We start from the raw sequence: 14626 nt of genomic DNA on the forward strand, positions 1-14626 counted from the left end.
GAGAATTCTTCTGTCTTTGCGTGGAATAACACACAATTCAAGTTTTTTTGGCAACATTACTTGGTATCACTGGAATATAACACAGAGCCTGACAATTTAACCCTGAGCAACGATTCAGAAACAGGAAAGGACTCACCTCACAGCCATCCACTGACTGTCAATGAACTGCATGCATTGAGAGAGCATCTAAGTCCCAAATATGTGAAGTGTTCCCATCTCTTAGACAATAAACTCTGCTGTGGAACTAACACATTATTTTTCTTGCATCCTCTAAGCAAGATTACGAAGCTTTAATGAGCATAGTTGAGCATCTAGTTCAGCTTAAGTCAATAAGCCCTTTTGCTGTTTTTATGCAGGAGGCTGAATAATTTACTAAATGCAGTATTAAACTGTAAAACAATTTAATCTTGTCTAAACAGACATTTTCTAAACGAAGTAATACCATTTCACATAACACAGACTTGGAGAAATAATAAATACTAACCACCACTTATAGTTCAGAATAGGGATGTGTTCTTGCTTTGCAAAGATTCATAGGAAAAAGCCAAATATAGTAATATCATAGTTTACTTCTACTTTTTGTGACTAAAAAGGCATTTCTTTAATATGTATTTTGGGTCGTGCTGGCAATACTTTGGAGCCTTTTACATTTGTTAATTGCAATGTGGGTTTACTCCCACTAGGTGTTACCCTTCCTCTACGGTTTGTGAAGGAAATTGTCCTGCTTGAGTAAATCTGCACCAGATTACCCCCCATGGATGCGCTACCCAAAATGCAAAGAAAAAACAGGCTCGTTCTTCATCCCACGCTCGCGTTACAGGGAATCGTGATGGAAACATCTTTCTAAACATTGACACAACAAACGCACCTACCCCCCACCCCAGAAACTCACAACACAGTGAAAACTCAAAATACTAAAAGAAGAAAAGTTGCTGGATCCTATCAGATTGAAACAGCATGCATCCAACACAGCTAGTCCCAGTAGACAGCTAATAGCAAACACTGAAATATGACCGTCTTACCTGAAGCAGCTAATGCTCAGAAATGCCTCGGTACCGCACAGTTAAAGAAATTCAACAGCACGTTTATCAACATAAAGCCTAGCCTGTCTACTAGATCATATTTAACTCTCTTTACGGGGGATGTATGCCTACCACGTCATTGTGTGGCATCCTTGAATGTTACACATACTAATATTTCACTGCGTATCCCACACAAAATAAGAATAAAACATTGAGATTATGGCTGTGTTATGCAACCGGTGACTGACACATACATGAAAATAGTTGCATTTATCCATTTAGTACCCCTGGATGAAGTCCAGTTCTCCTCATTGGAGATAAATGTAGCCAAATACAAAGGGATGGGAAATGGAGGAAAAAAATAGTTGAGTATTTAGTGAAACTTCTGAAAAAAACGTTAAAGACATAAATTTCAATAACCACATCCACGCAGCCAGGCATAATCTTGCTTGCATAAAGCTGCAGCAAGATGCCCAGAGAAGATAATTTTTGTGAAGAGAGGTTGCTTCAAACCAAATATTTCATTGCTGTGCATATTTTTAAGCCCAGAAAATGATAGCTATCTCAGTGACAAACTGCAAGTTCGGTCTTTGCCCAGGACTGGTGAACAAGATTCATGAACAGTACCTTTCTCTGGGAAGGCGAGTCAGGGGGCAGCTTGCACTTTGGAGCACAGCACGCTGCAGTGGGGTGGATCAGCTTGTGTCCCTATAGGAAGACCTGGGACGGTGGCCCAGGCAAGGTGCTTGTTGCAGCTGTGTCCCACGACCCCTACAAGGTGCATGGCTTTGGAAATCATAAGGTGCCACATGGGAGCACCATGGGTCCTCTCTTCTGGCCTCCCACCAGCCGACAGGCAAGTGGAGGTAAAGCTCTGGAGAACTGATGTCAGAAGGAATAGCGCATCTTTTTTCATTTGTGAAACTTCTGAAAACACGAGCGGGAAGATTCATTAAGCTCAGGTCTTAAAGTCTGCTCTCAGATCTAACAAATAGCTCGGGTCAAATAAGAAGTTCAAGTTTAATGCATATGTTACTGCTGTGTTTTTGTTAGCCTACGTTAACACTCGGTAACAGGGAAATTAAGTTTAATTAACAGATGAATTAAACATCCCATTTATACAGAAGCATCTGTAAGACTTGCCTGCTGGTACATACAAAATCTTCCACTGCAAATTCTGCTCTGAATAATTGCCCTCACGAGTATTATATGATCTCATCTTCTGGGTGCAGTTTAATCACAGTGCTCTCAATAGAGAGCCCACACGAGGGAAGCTGAGTTTAAAATACAAACCTGTGGGAGGCTCTTGAAGTGGCTTCTTGCTAAGTATGGCCGGGAGCAGGGTGATGTGGGGGGGAACACACCAGATTAAGAAACCGAGAGGCAAAAGTGACTCCATGAAGCTGTTACCAGCAAAACACAATGTGCAGTTTTCAAGTGCTTTTAGTCTGGTGAATTGTCCCTAAAATAAGGAAACAAAACAAAGATCCCCTGTGTGCTAGCAGTTAAGTCATGTTATTTTCCCTTTTTATCTAGTGACAAACTCGTATCTTTAAACGGGTAGCAAATCAAGTTCATTCAGCCTTTTTATTTTTTTTTCTGATCTTCCAAAACTACGATTCTAACCTCTCTCCTACTCCTCTCAAAATAAGGAAGAGCGAGATGGAAACAAGTCGCTTGTTATAAAATGTCAGCAAAATATCAGATTAACCTAATTTGCCATTTTGCTCCCACAGATGAAAATACATGGTGGTCAAAGTCCTGGCAGCCTGCTTTTCCACATGGAAAAAGCAATATTCCAGATCTCTGGTACCTTATGCTTAGATTTATTCAGATTAATCTCCTGTAACTTCCGAGTGTCCGGTGCTCCAAGCGCACATCCTTCCTTAGACCACAATACCTCTGTCAGCTCTCTCGCAACACATTGTTCTTTTTTTGTCATCTATTCCCTTTTCAAAACTTTTATTTCTCAACTCCCTCTCTTCTTCCTCTTCTTCTCTTGGGCAAATTTAGCTTGCTTCTTGAGAACTAATTTGCCTTTCCTTCCACACACATTTCTCAGTATTTGAAGCACGTTTAACCCTGCCTCTGCATCTCCTGATTTCTAGTTCGTGGACCGATGCATTACGGTGTTTACAGTAGGACAGGGCAGAGACAGCTTCTTTCTCACCTGAGAAAGGAAAGGAAAGCACTGCCTGCTGCCTTCACACTCCTCAGACCTCCTTGTCCTTTCAGCTGTTCTCTCGAGGAAGAAAGCACGCTTAAACTCCCAGAGGAGAGCAACTGAGTGCACCAAAGCAGCAGCTCTTTGCAGTTGCTTGTAGAGAAACACGGAAAGGTAGATGAAATTCGAGCAAAAGCCTGAACCGTAAGTTAAATGCTCTCTGCCAACGCATTTTAAATAGGTGCTTATGTTTCACGCAGATCCTGAGGTACCTAGTTAATCCAAATTAAATCCCAGCTGTAAGGGCACCCAGCTACATACATAACCACACACACACGAGGAGCCATGCTCTCACGACAAACCGCTGCCCCACATGTGGCCGGAGGACACCCCATCCTCTCGGGGGTCTCTCCCACCACCGGTGCCTTGCCTCGCTCCGCCGGAGCCGAGCCCCGATGCCGGTGCCACCCAGCGGGACATGTCCAGCAGCTCCCACGGCTCCTACACTTCGGCATAAACGACTGAGGTACGGCAAGACCGGGGCCGTTTTCCCTCCCGCGTGAAGGAAAGGGCTCCGCGGGGCGGCCGCTGCCCCGCGCCGGGCGGGGAGGCAGGACGGGGCGGGGGGACGGGGCTGACGCAGGGTCCCCCGGCCGTCCCCCGGCCGTCCCCGTCGCCGTCTCCGTCCCCTCCCCGCGCTCGGCTCTGCCCCCCGCCAGCCTCCCCCGCCTCCCGCTACATAAACGCGGCCCCGCCGCCGGGGCTCGCCGCTCGCAGCCCGACGGAGGCGCCTCCTCGGCCCCTGAGCGGAGCGCGGCGGCCGCCCGGCTCCAGGCACCGACGGGGCGGGAGGCTCCGGCGGCGGCAGGAGGAGGAGGAGGAGGAGGAGGAAGAGGAGGAGGAGCGGCGGCGGCTCCCCGCCGGCGGCGGGCTCCCTCCGGCATGGCCCTGGCGGACAGCGCCCGCGGGCTGCCCAACGGCGGCGGCGTCTCGCCGGCGGCGGGGAGCGGGGCGGCGGCGGCTGGCGGTGCGGGCGGCTGGTCGTCCTTCCCGGAGATCGTGGAGCTGAACGTGGGCGGGCAGGTGTACGTGACGCGGCGCTGCACCGTGGTGTCGGTGCGCGACTCGCTGCTCTGGCGCATGTTCTCGCAGCAGCAGCCCAGCGAGCTGCCCCGGGACAGCAAGGGCCGCTTCTTCCTCGACCGCGACGGCTTCCTCTTCCGCTACATCCTGGACTACCTGCGGGACCTGCAGCTGGTGCTGCCCGAGCACTTCCCCGAGCGCAGCCGCCTGCAGCGGGAGGCCGAGTACTTCCAGCTGCCCGACCTGGCGCGCCGCCTGGCGCAGGCACGGGCCGCCGCCGCCGCCCGCCCCGCCGCCCTGCCCCGCGACGGCTCGCTGTGCGCCGACGAGCCGCCGCCGGCGCTGCTCGGCTACCTGGAGGCCGAGCCGGCCGACGGAGGGGGCGGCGGCGGCACCGCCGTCGGGGCGTCCGCGCCGTCGCCCACCGCCAGCCGCAGCCCCTCGGGCGGGCCGCTGCTGACGCCCTCGCAGTCGCTGGACGGGGCGGCCGGGCGGCGCTCCGGGTACATCACCATCGGCTACCGCGGCTCCTACACCATCGGCAGGGAGGCGCAGGCCGACGCCAAGTTCCGCCGGGTGGCGCGGATCACCGTGTGCGGCAAGACGGCGCTGGCCAAGGAGGTCTTCGGCGAGACGCTCAACGAGAGCCGCGACCCCGACCGCCCCCCCGAGCGCTACACCGCCCGCTACTACCTCAAGTTCAACTTCCTCGAGCAAGCCTTCGACCGCCTCTCCGAGGCCGGCTTCCGCATGGCCGCCTGCTCCTCCACCGGCACCTGCGCCTTCGCCCCCGAGCAGGGCGGCCCCGCCGACGACAAGATCTGGACCAGCTACACCGAGTACGTCTTCTGCCGGGACTGAGCCCCGCCCGGCGCAAGGAGGATCTGCAGGCGGGATGTGGCCCCTCGCTCTCCTCGCCCCCAGCCCCTGCAGCCCCCTGCTCCTGCACGCACCTCCCGAGAGCCCCGGGGGTGGGGTGCCACCATGTAGCGTCCCGTCGGGGCCGCCGTGTCACGTCCCGCCTTGGCCGCCATCTCGTGTCCCGCCTGGGCCGCCATGTTGTGGCGCCTTGGCCGCCATGTCGCAGCCCGGCAGCCCTCTCTCTTCTCGCACCGCTGTTTCCCCCCTCACAGCCCCCAGTAGCTGTGGTGGTAGCGGGGAGGGAGAGCAATGGTAGACAAACACCCATCCCAGGAAGGTGTGTGTGTGTGCACAGCTCCTGCCTCTCCTTGCACGAGGGAGGTGGTGGGTAGTAGCCTTGCCAGGGTGGGATATTTAAAAAAAAACAGTCGTTTAGGGGCCAAGGAACTTATTTTTTTCCAGTTGCTTTTCAGTGACTTCTGTTGAAGGTGGCACAACAAATAGCTGTCTTTTCTCATCCCCATACTCCCACTGAGGTTCTGCCTTGTTGGGCAGATTTGCAGTGGTCCATTTTATTTCACCTTCCAAAAGCGATGCCAACCTGTGAATGACTGAAAGTGATACCTGGTTGTGAAGGCTTGGTGCAGCAGCTCACATTTAACCTGTAGAGATGAATAATTTTGCAGGAAGTGCGTGTGTGACCCTTTGTGACCAGTTGCATCCATATCCATACCCTCTCTTCTGCCTAAACCTCTGAACTTTCCAGGCTGTTAAACTGGGCCGTGGCCTGCGTAGCACGTGCGTGAGGCTGATATGAAAGGACTGATTCCCTGGATAATGAACCACTTGGAACTGTAAAGTGTCCTCAGAGACACATTTGTGCCCACTAAAGGTCAAGTGACAACTCTTTGAAAACCTAAAATGCTTGTACATTGTAACTTTCATGGGTGGTGTGAAGTCCTTATGATTCTCTTGAAGTCACTGTCTGCAATATGCATCGAAAATTCAATGCATATTTCCCTGAACACCCTCAAAATGACGGGTGAGATAACAGCCAGGCTTGCTATTGTGAAGGTAGGGCCTTCTTCCCGTGAAGGTGAAATCACGTATATTGAATTGAAGCAGATGTACGTTATAATTATAATCAAGAACACCCTGCTTATTACTTTGTTTTGTCATTTTAGTGCTGTAAAACTTTGAAGCCAACAGAATCGATGCTGAAGCAACTTTTTTTTAAGAAACAGTTTCTTGTTTTTCATGGCAGTATTATTGGGAAAGTGACACTGCTGAGAGTTCAGTACCTCTTCCTAGACACAGTCATTCTTAGAAAGCATTAAGCCCCATCCTTATGAAAACAAGAACAATGTCAGCTTTCTTCAGGGGAAATTACCCCTTTAAAGCTGTGTTCATGTTATCTAACAGTCTTTCTTTCTTGGAGAAGGCAGCTGTAGCTTGCTTTGGAACATATAAGCTGAGTAGTGGTTTTTACAGTATGGAAAATGAAGCAGTTCTTTCCAATAAATTCCTGAAGATTTGAGTACAAAAGCACTTTAAAACCTGAACTTGATTTTGAAACCTGTGTTGTCCATTTGAGACAGTAACAGAAAAGTATCGTAAATATATCCTGAGTATTGAAGAATTTAGCATATTAATGGTTGAAGTTGCATTTTTAAAACTGTTGAATAACAGATTGTTCTAACCCCAAATTTAGAAATACTGCTAGCACTTGTATCTAACCAAAGAATTTCATTGTAGGTTTTTATTTTTAAAAGCTTAATTCCTCTGAAAAGAGCTGTAGCTACGTATGCATTGAGTTTCAGTGCTTAGTGTTTGTGTGCACCACTTGGTCTTTCACTAAGTACATGTACAATTGTGTAAAACTGAAAATAATTTGCATAGCCATGTTTTTTTTTTATTTTAGCAAGATTGTTTATCAGTGTGATTAAAGTGATGATGCACATAAGAAAGCTCTGAATGTTGTCCAGTTGTAGATAGATGTATAATGGGGTATTTTTAAAAGGACAGAAATGTGTAACCTGTCATGTTAGATGAGCAATAAGGTAGAGTGAGAGGCCAATACACCTGAAGACAGAATGAAACCTGTTTGTCCTATGCCTTACTCTGAGATGATTTCTTTGTGCATAACTTATTTATACCACAAGTGAAAGGATATGGATCACAGCTACTAGGTCTTTAAAATGTCATTCTCAAGAATAATGACTGTCTTTTTCTAGTTTCTGTTAAGTACTTCCGAAGTATGTTTTTTAATATTTTGTATAAAATCAGTTTTCAGTAAAGTGTTCAAATTCCCTCTAGATGGCTTTCTTTTTTTAAGAATCTTGTAGCTTACTAAATCCATCATAGAAGCTATGAATAGGGGCAGTTTTAAATTGAACTTGTGATTTAGTGTATATATATATACAGTATATAAACATTTTACACGAATCATTTAGTTTTTTAATCATTTTAGTGCTGCAAAATTTCATAATATATCTCGCTGAACATTTGCATATTACGCTATGTACATAATATGGTAATGTTTTATTGGATTCCTATTCCTGTTTCTAAGGATAAAACTGAAAATGAGTATCAGCGTAATTGTAGAACTGAAATTGATGGCATATTTGCTTGAATGTGAATCATAACTAAACTTCTGGTTGGCTGAATGCATCTCTAAAACAAAGATTGCCTGTATTTTGATCAGTGAATGCCTACCCGTTTGCTGGCAGATGACTCAGAAACTCTCATATTTTTAAGCAAAAGTGGGTATAATAAAAATATGAACTGATGATTTTTTTAATATTTGTGTTCGTGCTCAAAACTCTTAAGCATGATTAGTATTAGGCAACGGGCCCCCTCATTTACTTATGAGTTATCAAGATCTTGGTTTAAAATGATAGTGCCATAAATACAGTAGTCTTTTTATGACATGCCACAGAAGACTAGATATTTTCTTAAACGTTAATCGGTAATTTCAGTCAAATTTTTAAGAGGTAAAATGCCCTGCGCAAAGTCACTGAGTGTGGGTAGTTCCCTCTAGTGAGAGCTCAAAGAATGGATCAACAAGATGACTCTGCTAATCTTTTAATCTGCGGAAGGACAAAATCCAGAGGCACGCTGCTGGGGTCCTGTATATGGTATGTAGCAGTTGTTCACAGTTCGTATACTTACAGATAAATGCAGTAGCATTCGTAAGTGCTATTAGAAAACAAAGGCAGTCATTCTTTAATTGGAAGTTAAGGCATAGGTCTTTTTCACTGATGCATATCATGAAGGGTGACTTTGCAGATGTTTGATAGGACATTTATATTTTTATACATGTAGATAACAAACCACTTACTCATTCTTACTTTCTCATGTATAGCATTGAAAATAAAGATCCTCCTAGGAAACTGATGCATACCAAATTAAATTGTTGTTCTTTAAATATTAACTCAGTCGTGATTTATGCTGTCCTTTTTACTCTTGTTAAAGATGTCATTAGCTTTGCATTCTGTTCCACAGTCTCATATTCATAACTTCAGCAAAGGCTCCTAGCTGATAAATAAAACAGAAACACTGAATAAAGAATAGGGATTTCTAGTAACACCCATAGCATGACAAACAGAAATGTATAATGCTCAGACTGCATATTTCCTTTAGAGCATCACAGAATTTTTGTGGTACTACTCAGCATAAATCAGTCCTCGGTAAACCATAGCGACTAAATAGCTTAATCTGAAAAGCACAAAATATTTTTATTATTTTTTTAATGAAGCCAGAAAATAATGAAATTGGATACAATATTCATATAATGAAAGAACCATTACTACCCAAAGAAAGATCTGAGAGAAATACATGTAGAAACTGTTAAGGAACAGAACGGTGATTGTATTGGCTACCCTATGAACTATTATAAACCTAGTGGGACGTGCTGTGGTCGGATTCATAGGAGGTTAATAATGAAATGCTTGTAAAATCCACTTGTGTAAAGCATCTGTATATGTAATAGATCTTTTTTTGGGTAGAATGGTTATAATGCAAAGGCATGTTGATCAAATCATTTTGTTTGATGGCTTGATCGTATTTGAGAGTTTTGTTATCCCATAATACAAGAAAGGAGGTTGTTCCATAAGCAGCAAAACTTTGACTGTCTTTTCTGCAGATGTAGGTCTCGTTTCCTTTATTTTACCACTTCAATTACTCTGATCAGCCGAGTCCCCTTTATTTTACTAGGCAAAAGATGGCATGCTCTGGCAGAGCCATTTTCTGCTACACCGAAGGTTTTTTTGTTTTTCTCCTCTACCCAACCAGCAATATTCATGGCATTTGTAAGAGTATAACATCTGTGAGTTTTCTTCCAATTTTTTTTGAAATTGCCCATGAGCTCAGAAGTTATTAAGGAGGACAGATGTCCATCCAAACAGCAATGGAAGTGCATGAGCCTTATTTCCTTAGGAAACAAGGCTAACAACAAATTACTATAATTAAAGCTTGGCGCTGTTTATATAAAATCTTTTGTCAAAGGAGGATGCAGTATTCCAAGTGCACTAAGTCCCTGTAGATTGAGGAGGCAAGCGGCCACGCTCACTTTTGCAACACTGGCCAGTCAACCAAATGAATGGGTGTGCTAGAATGGCTTAAAACTTTTTTTTTTTTTTTTTCTCAGCCTGCAAATTTCTGCATTGCTTCCAAGAGCAGCTCTGACAGCTGTGAGTCTTGTTACAACAGCCCGCCTTGGCTGTCTGTTTTAAACCCATCTGTTGGTACCTTTGCTGGAGAGGATTTCTGTTATGAACGTGGAGCTTTCAGGACTCCTGCCCTTTTGGCGAGCTGAAAATGATCGTGATGCACAAGAAAATATTTTCCAAAGGCCGCATTTGACTCAGTTTTTTATTATAGGATATCTTCAGCGTATTCGTTAATAAAAAATAGCGGAAACGCTTTATTTAGTTAGAAAGCACTAGCATGAGCTTTATGAAACTGATTGCTAATTTTGTTTTTCATAAAGCTGAGCTGTGTGTGCCGTCTCTTCACAGTGAACTGTACTTGCTGTAAGGCTCTGCTGCTAAACAAAATTGTTGTTCATGATTGCTGAAGTACCAATGCCACCATCGCAAGTCTGTTGGAAAAAAGGCAGCATGACAGCAACCACTGTCAGTCATATTATCACATTTCTTCCCTGTTCCTCTCTCCACTGTGTTCAAACTGGAATAAAATGGAGCTCTGTTATACATTTCTTGCTCTAAGAGTTATTTAGCACATAGTATGGAATATTCGATACCTCCATCAAAGCTGTTAGCAACAGTGAGTCAGGTTCCTAACAGATCTATTTCCTTGCAAGGAAGTAAGAGCTAGAAGAAATCCTTACACATAGTGGTAGCAGCGTCATGAAGTTTTCAGGAAATTTCTTGATACCACAAGGAGTTCAAGGCATTTTTGCTTAGTCCAAACAATAAATTCACACTTCGCACTTATCTTGCAAACATGAAAAAAACAAAACACTATAGACCTGCTTGTCATTTGTTTGTTCACACAGGGAAGTTCACACAGGAGTATGTAAGAAAGCCAACGTGTCCTGTGGTGTCAGGGTGTCAGCATGCAGATGTTGCACAGTTCCAGATAACCTTTTGCAGTTTATTAATTTGCTCAGAAGAGTATTTAAAGTAAGTGTTAACTCACTGAAGTTCAACTAGGGAAAAGGAGACCAGGATGTCTAGACTGGGATAAACAAACAGCTCCATTAATAAGGAGCATTTGATCTATTATTTTCCTTTGTCATTTTGAGATAAAGTCACAACCTTGGTTAGTTCATTGAGGAGCAGGCTGTGGCTTGAAATGAAAAAATAAAGGAAAAGCCCCTTGCTCCAGTCCTCTCCCTGCGCACACTCACTCTTCTAGAGGGAACGCAGTGCTGGTATGATGATGGGAGTGACCTTTTTTTTTTTTGGTTTCTGAGCTAACTGCAATAACCCACAATGCTGCCACCTCAGTTTCAACTCTTTCTGTTAGTGGTTGAACTTTAGGGTCACAATAACATTTAATAGTCCTTCGGCAGAGCATATCACCATAACTACGTAGATTTCCGTAGATTTGGATGTAGTTTGGTTTTGACTCAGATTTTCCAAATAACGTGGTGACAATCTCCCCCCTCATAATACAGCAATGTTTGGGATTATTAGAAGAGTAGTTTTTTTCCTTTAAAAGGGCAGCGACTCTTCCAGGAATGTAACTTGTAACTTCTTTTTTTTAAAAAAAAGAAAGGGATCCCAATTGCGGATTTTTTTCCCCCCCAAATCTGTAGTCTTTCACAAGCATTCCTAACTTTCATCACCTTGTAAAATTCTCTTCAACATCTTCCTACGGCTGAGAGCTCAAGACGTCCCTGTTTCAGAAAGCTGCAAGGGACAAGGAGGTCTTGCAGTGACTCGCAAGTGCTATATGGCAATACCTTCCTTTCCTTTCCCTTCCTGCCGTCAGAACCGAGCTGGGAGGGCAGCTGGGAGCCAGATCCCAAGCCCTGACTGCAGCAGCCCCTTCTGCCTTGCTCCCTTCCCAGCACGGACTGAGATGGATGAGCAGTCCCTGAGCCAGCTCAGCCCCGCTGCTGGCACCTGGCCTGAGTGAAGAAGGGCAAGAAGGGCAGCATTTGTATGCTGCTAAGCTCCGTGCAGCCCGGCGGCCACACATTGGCACTTCTTCTCCGTTAGGCTTCTCAACCACATATTTCTAGAATTTGCTTCTAAGGTCTGCACGTTATCTGCTGTACCAGGGGATGTTTGGAATATGGGCAAGATTTAGCTGTTTAGAGTAGGCTGCCTAATAGCTTATCTGCTGTGGTGCTGAAGAGATGATAAAGACACTCAGTTAAAAATAGCTTTATAGTTGCTTAAAGTGTTGTGGTCTGAATAACCCAAGTTTACAGGTCGCTTGCAGATTAAAAGATTGGAGGAATTTCAACACAGCATCTCCTAGGGTTTGAGGACAGAAGGAAACATCCAGATCATCCAGTCTGCTTTTCTACATAGCACACACTGCAGGACTTCCCTGAATAGAGCCTAGAGTCTTTAAATCAAACAGTGAAGTCGTTTGGACTGCCATCTAATCTCATGCAAGGTACTGCTAGTGAAAAAGAAGAGATCTTAGCGCTTGATAAATTGTCCCACTCTGAATGTCACTAGCTTTGGCTCCCAGCCAGAAGGATCTGTAACATCTCCTGCACTGGTGCTGTGGGACTGGAGAGAATATTTGTAGGTATGCGCGGAGACAGTTCCACAGCAGCTTCATTTGAACTAGATCTGTTTTTTCTTTTATTTCTTTTATTTATTTTTTATACTGTCCTGTCTTTTCCTTCAATTCCCAGGCACACTTCCGCTTAAGTGGTTTTGTGTTGGCACTGTTTGTGTGGCCATGTGGTGATCCTGCCTGGGGACCTGGTGCAGCTGAAAACCTTAAAGAAGCAAACAAAACAAGGCAGATTAGTTTTCAACCAGAGCAGCTCCCTGGACTGGCTCAAGTAATAATAGTGCCAGGAGAAGTGGTCTGATGGCTAAACAGAGTGCACACTATGCATTTCATGCCTCTTCTCTAAATCCTCAATTTATCAACATCTTTATCAAACCACACCAATGCAAAGTAAAACTTCTCTATTCTGTCTGTTTTTTTCCTGGTCATCTGTCCATGATTTGCACTGACACTCCTAGGGGTTAAGGTGTCACTGGGGTTTATTCTCAGTAGCCCACCACTGTGGGTGTGTGCTCCATCCTTCAAATGCTGTCCCAGTTATCAGTCCAAACACATGGTAGCCTAGAAAGTGTTTTCTTATTAAACTTCATGCTGCAATGTGACTTCTAAATAACCTTAAAAAACAAAGTAAAACTAATATGAGAGGATGTATTTTCCATGCATCAATGTTGATGAACATTACTGTGTCACTCAACTTTTCAGTATCATCTCCTACTCGCTATTACACGGATAGGTAGTTTTTACACTGGATAGGTGGATAACAGGATAAATGACAGGTTGGCTGGTCTGAAGTTCCTAAATTACCCAATTTCATTCTCTTCAAGTACCATCAGATGATGGGTTTTCCAGTTCTTTGGAGCTATCTGAGGGCTCTGAGACTTTCTGAGAAGTCTGTGTTAGTAATTACACAGGCTTATAAAGGCGCCAGATATAAATTGGCCAGACCTAACTAAAAAACTATCTGTTGCTCATCTTTTTTGATTAGTCTCGGAAGGAAAATTGTTCATTTTTCTCAGCTGACAGGTGGAACAAAATGTTTATATTTTTCACGAACTAACAAGCCTCTAATTTCCATGAATCAATACAATTTTTCACATTGTTCCTAATAAATTTAAATAATGTTGTTCTTACATATGCTGACTACTACTTTCTTCTTGTTCTTTCTTCTTACCTTATTGAATTTATACAATACAATTAGTACAGCATTTGGAATTTATAGCTTCTGATTCATACAGATTGTGATAGCTTTCTCCATTACAGTTTATATTTATGATTTTTTAATAGCAGTCTGGATCCTGTCCCGGGATGTACAGGATATCTGTAACTTCTGTTGATCTCAATAAAAGATTCTGTCTTGAAAATTTAGCAAAAACAGTGTTATCTGTTTTCTATTCAGGACTTTCCATTTACATTTAATTGCTGAAACTGTACCCTGGGATTTAGAAATGCAGATATGTACCACTTTTAAAGGCTTGTTTCTTGATTTGCAGTTAGTGGGAATTTCTACTTCATTCGCTAGTCTTCAATATAACAATTAATCAGCACAATCCCTCATATAATTATATAACTAGAGAGAAAACATCTGAAAATGTTTTTCATTTTCCTGAAGGAAGAAAAATTGGCTTACAAGCCAAGTTACAGACCATCCATTGAGATTTCTATCACTTCTTAGTATTAATATTTTATTCAAGGAATCTTGCAGGAAAATTTAGAGAACAGAAAAGAATGGCAAACTTAAATATCTGCTCATCTTTTTAAAGGGAAAAAAATGTTCACATTGGCTCTGCTTTACAAATGTAAGATCACAAGTCTTTGTAGATGTGTTGTCCTTGAAGTAGTGTTTGAAGTTTTGCTGGACCTAATAACTGAGAGGAAATGTCTTTTCTACATTCCTAGTCAGCATTTCTTTTTCAAAACCAAAATTATGTGGGTCAGTGACTCTGCAGCAGCAATCTTCTGTCCTGGTGTGCATCTCAAGTATCTGAAAACACCATGCTTAACTTTTCCTGAAGCCATTTCCAGCTGTGTATTTTTAACTCATATCAACCCGCCATTGCTGTATAGTATTTCCCCAAAGCTAGAAAAATCTGCTTTATAAATGTTACGAGTTATGTATGTATGAAAGATAATTTTCATAATTATATTCATAGCCAAAGCCTTTCTGATCTATCCAAGACGCAAGAATGCAGGCTTGCAAAAGGCAGCATGTAAATGTTGCTATTGAGGTTGTTACCTTTAAAACTTAAATGTTTTTATTTTAAGTTTTACAAAA

General features: G+C 43.8%; 1 protein-coding gene across 1 annotated transcript; it reads left to right on the top strand.

The window, feature by feature from the left end:
* Positions 1-3941: 3941 nt before the first annotated feature.
* KCTD12 (potassium channel tetramerization domain containing 12) lies at positions 3942-8563 on the top strand. The gene has a single exon (XM_048054432.2). The coding sequence runs from the start codon at positions 4129-4131 to the stop codon at positions 5128-5130; it is 1002 nt and encodes a 333-aa protein (XP_047910389.2). The 5' UTR covers positions 3942-4128; the 3' UTR covers positions 5131-8563.
* Positions 8564-14626: the final 6063 nt, after the last annotated feature.

The sequence above is a fragment of the Anser cygnoides genome, chromosome 1, assembly GCF_040182565.1.
Source record: "Anser cygnoides isolate HZ-2024a breed goose chromosome 1, Taihu_goose_T2T_genome, whole genome shotgun sequence".
NCBI classification, from domain to species: domain Eukaryota; kingdom Metazoa; phylum Chordata; class Aves; order Anseriformes; family Anatidae; genus Anser; species Anser cygnoides.

Coding starts and splice junctions, on each gene's coding strand:
- KCTD12 (XM_048054432.2), top strand. CDS start 4,129: ATGGCCCTGGCGGACAGCGCCCGCGGGCTGCCCAACGGCGGCGGCGTC.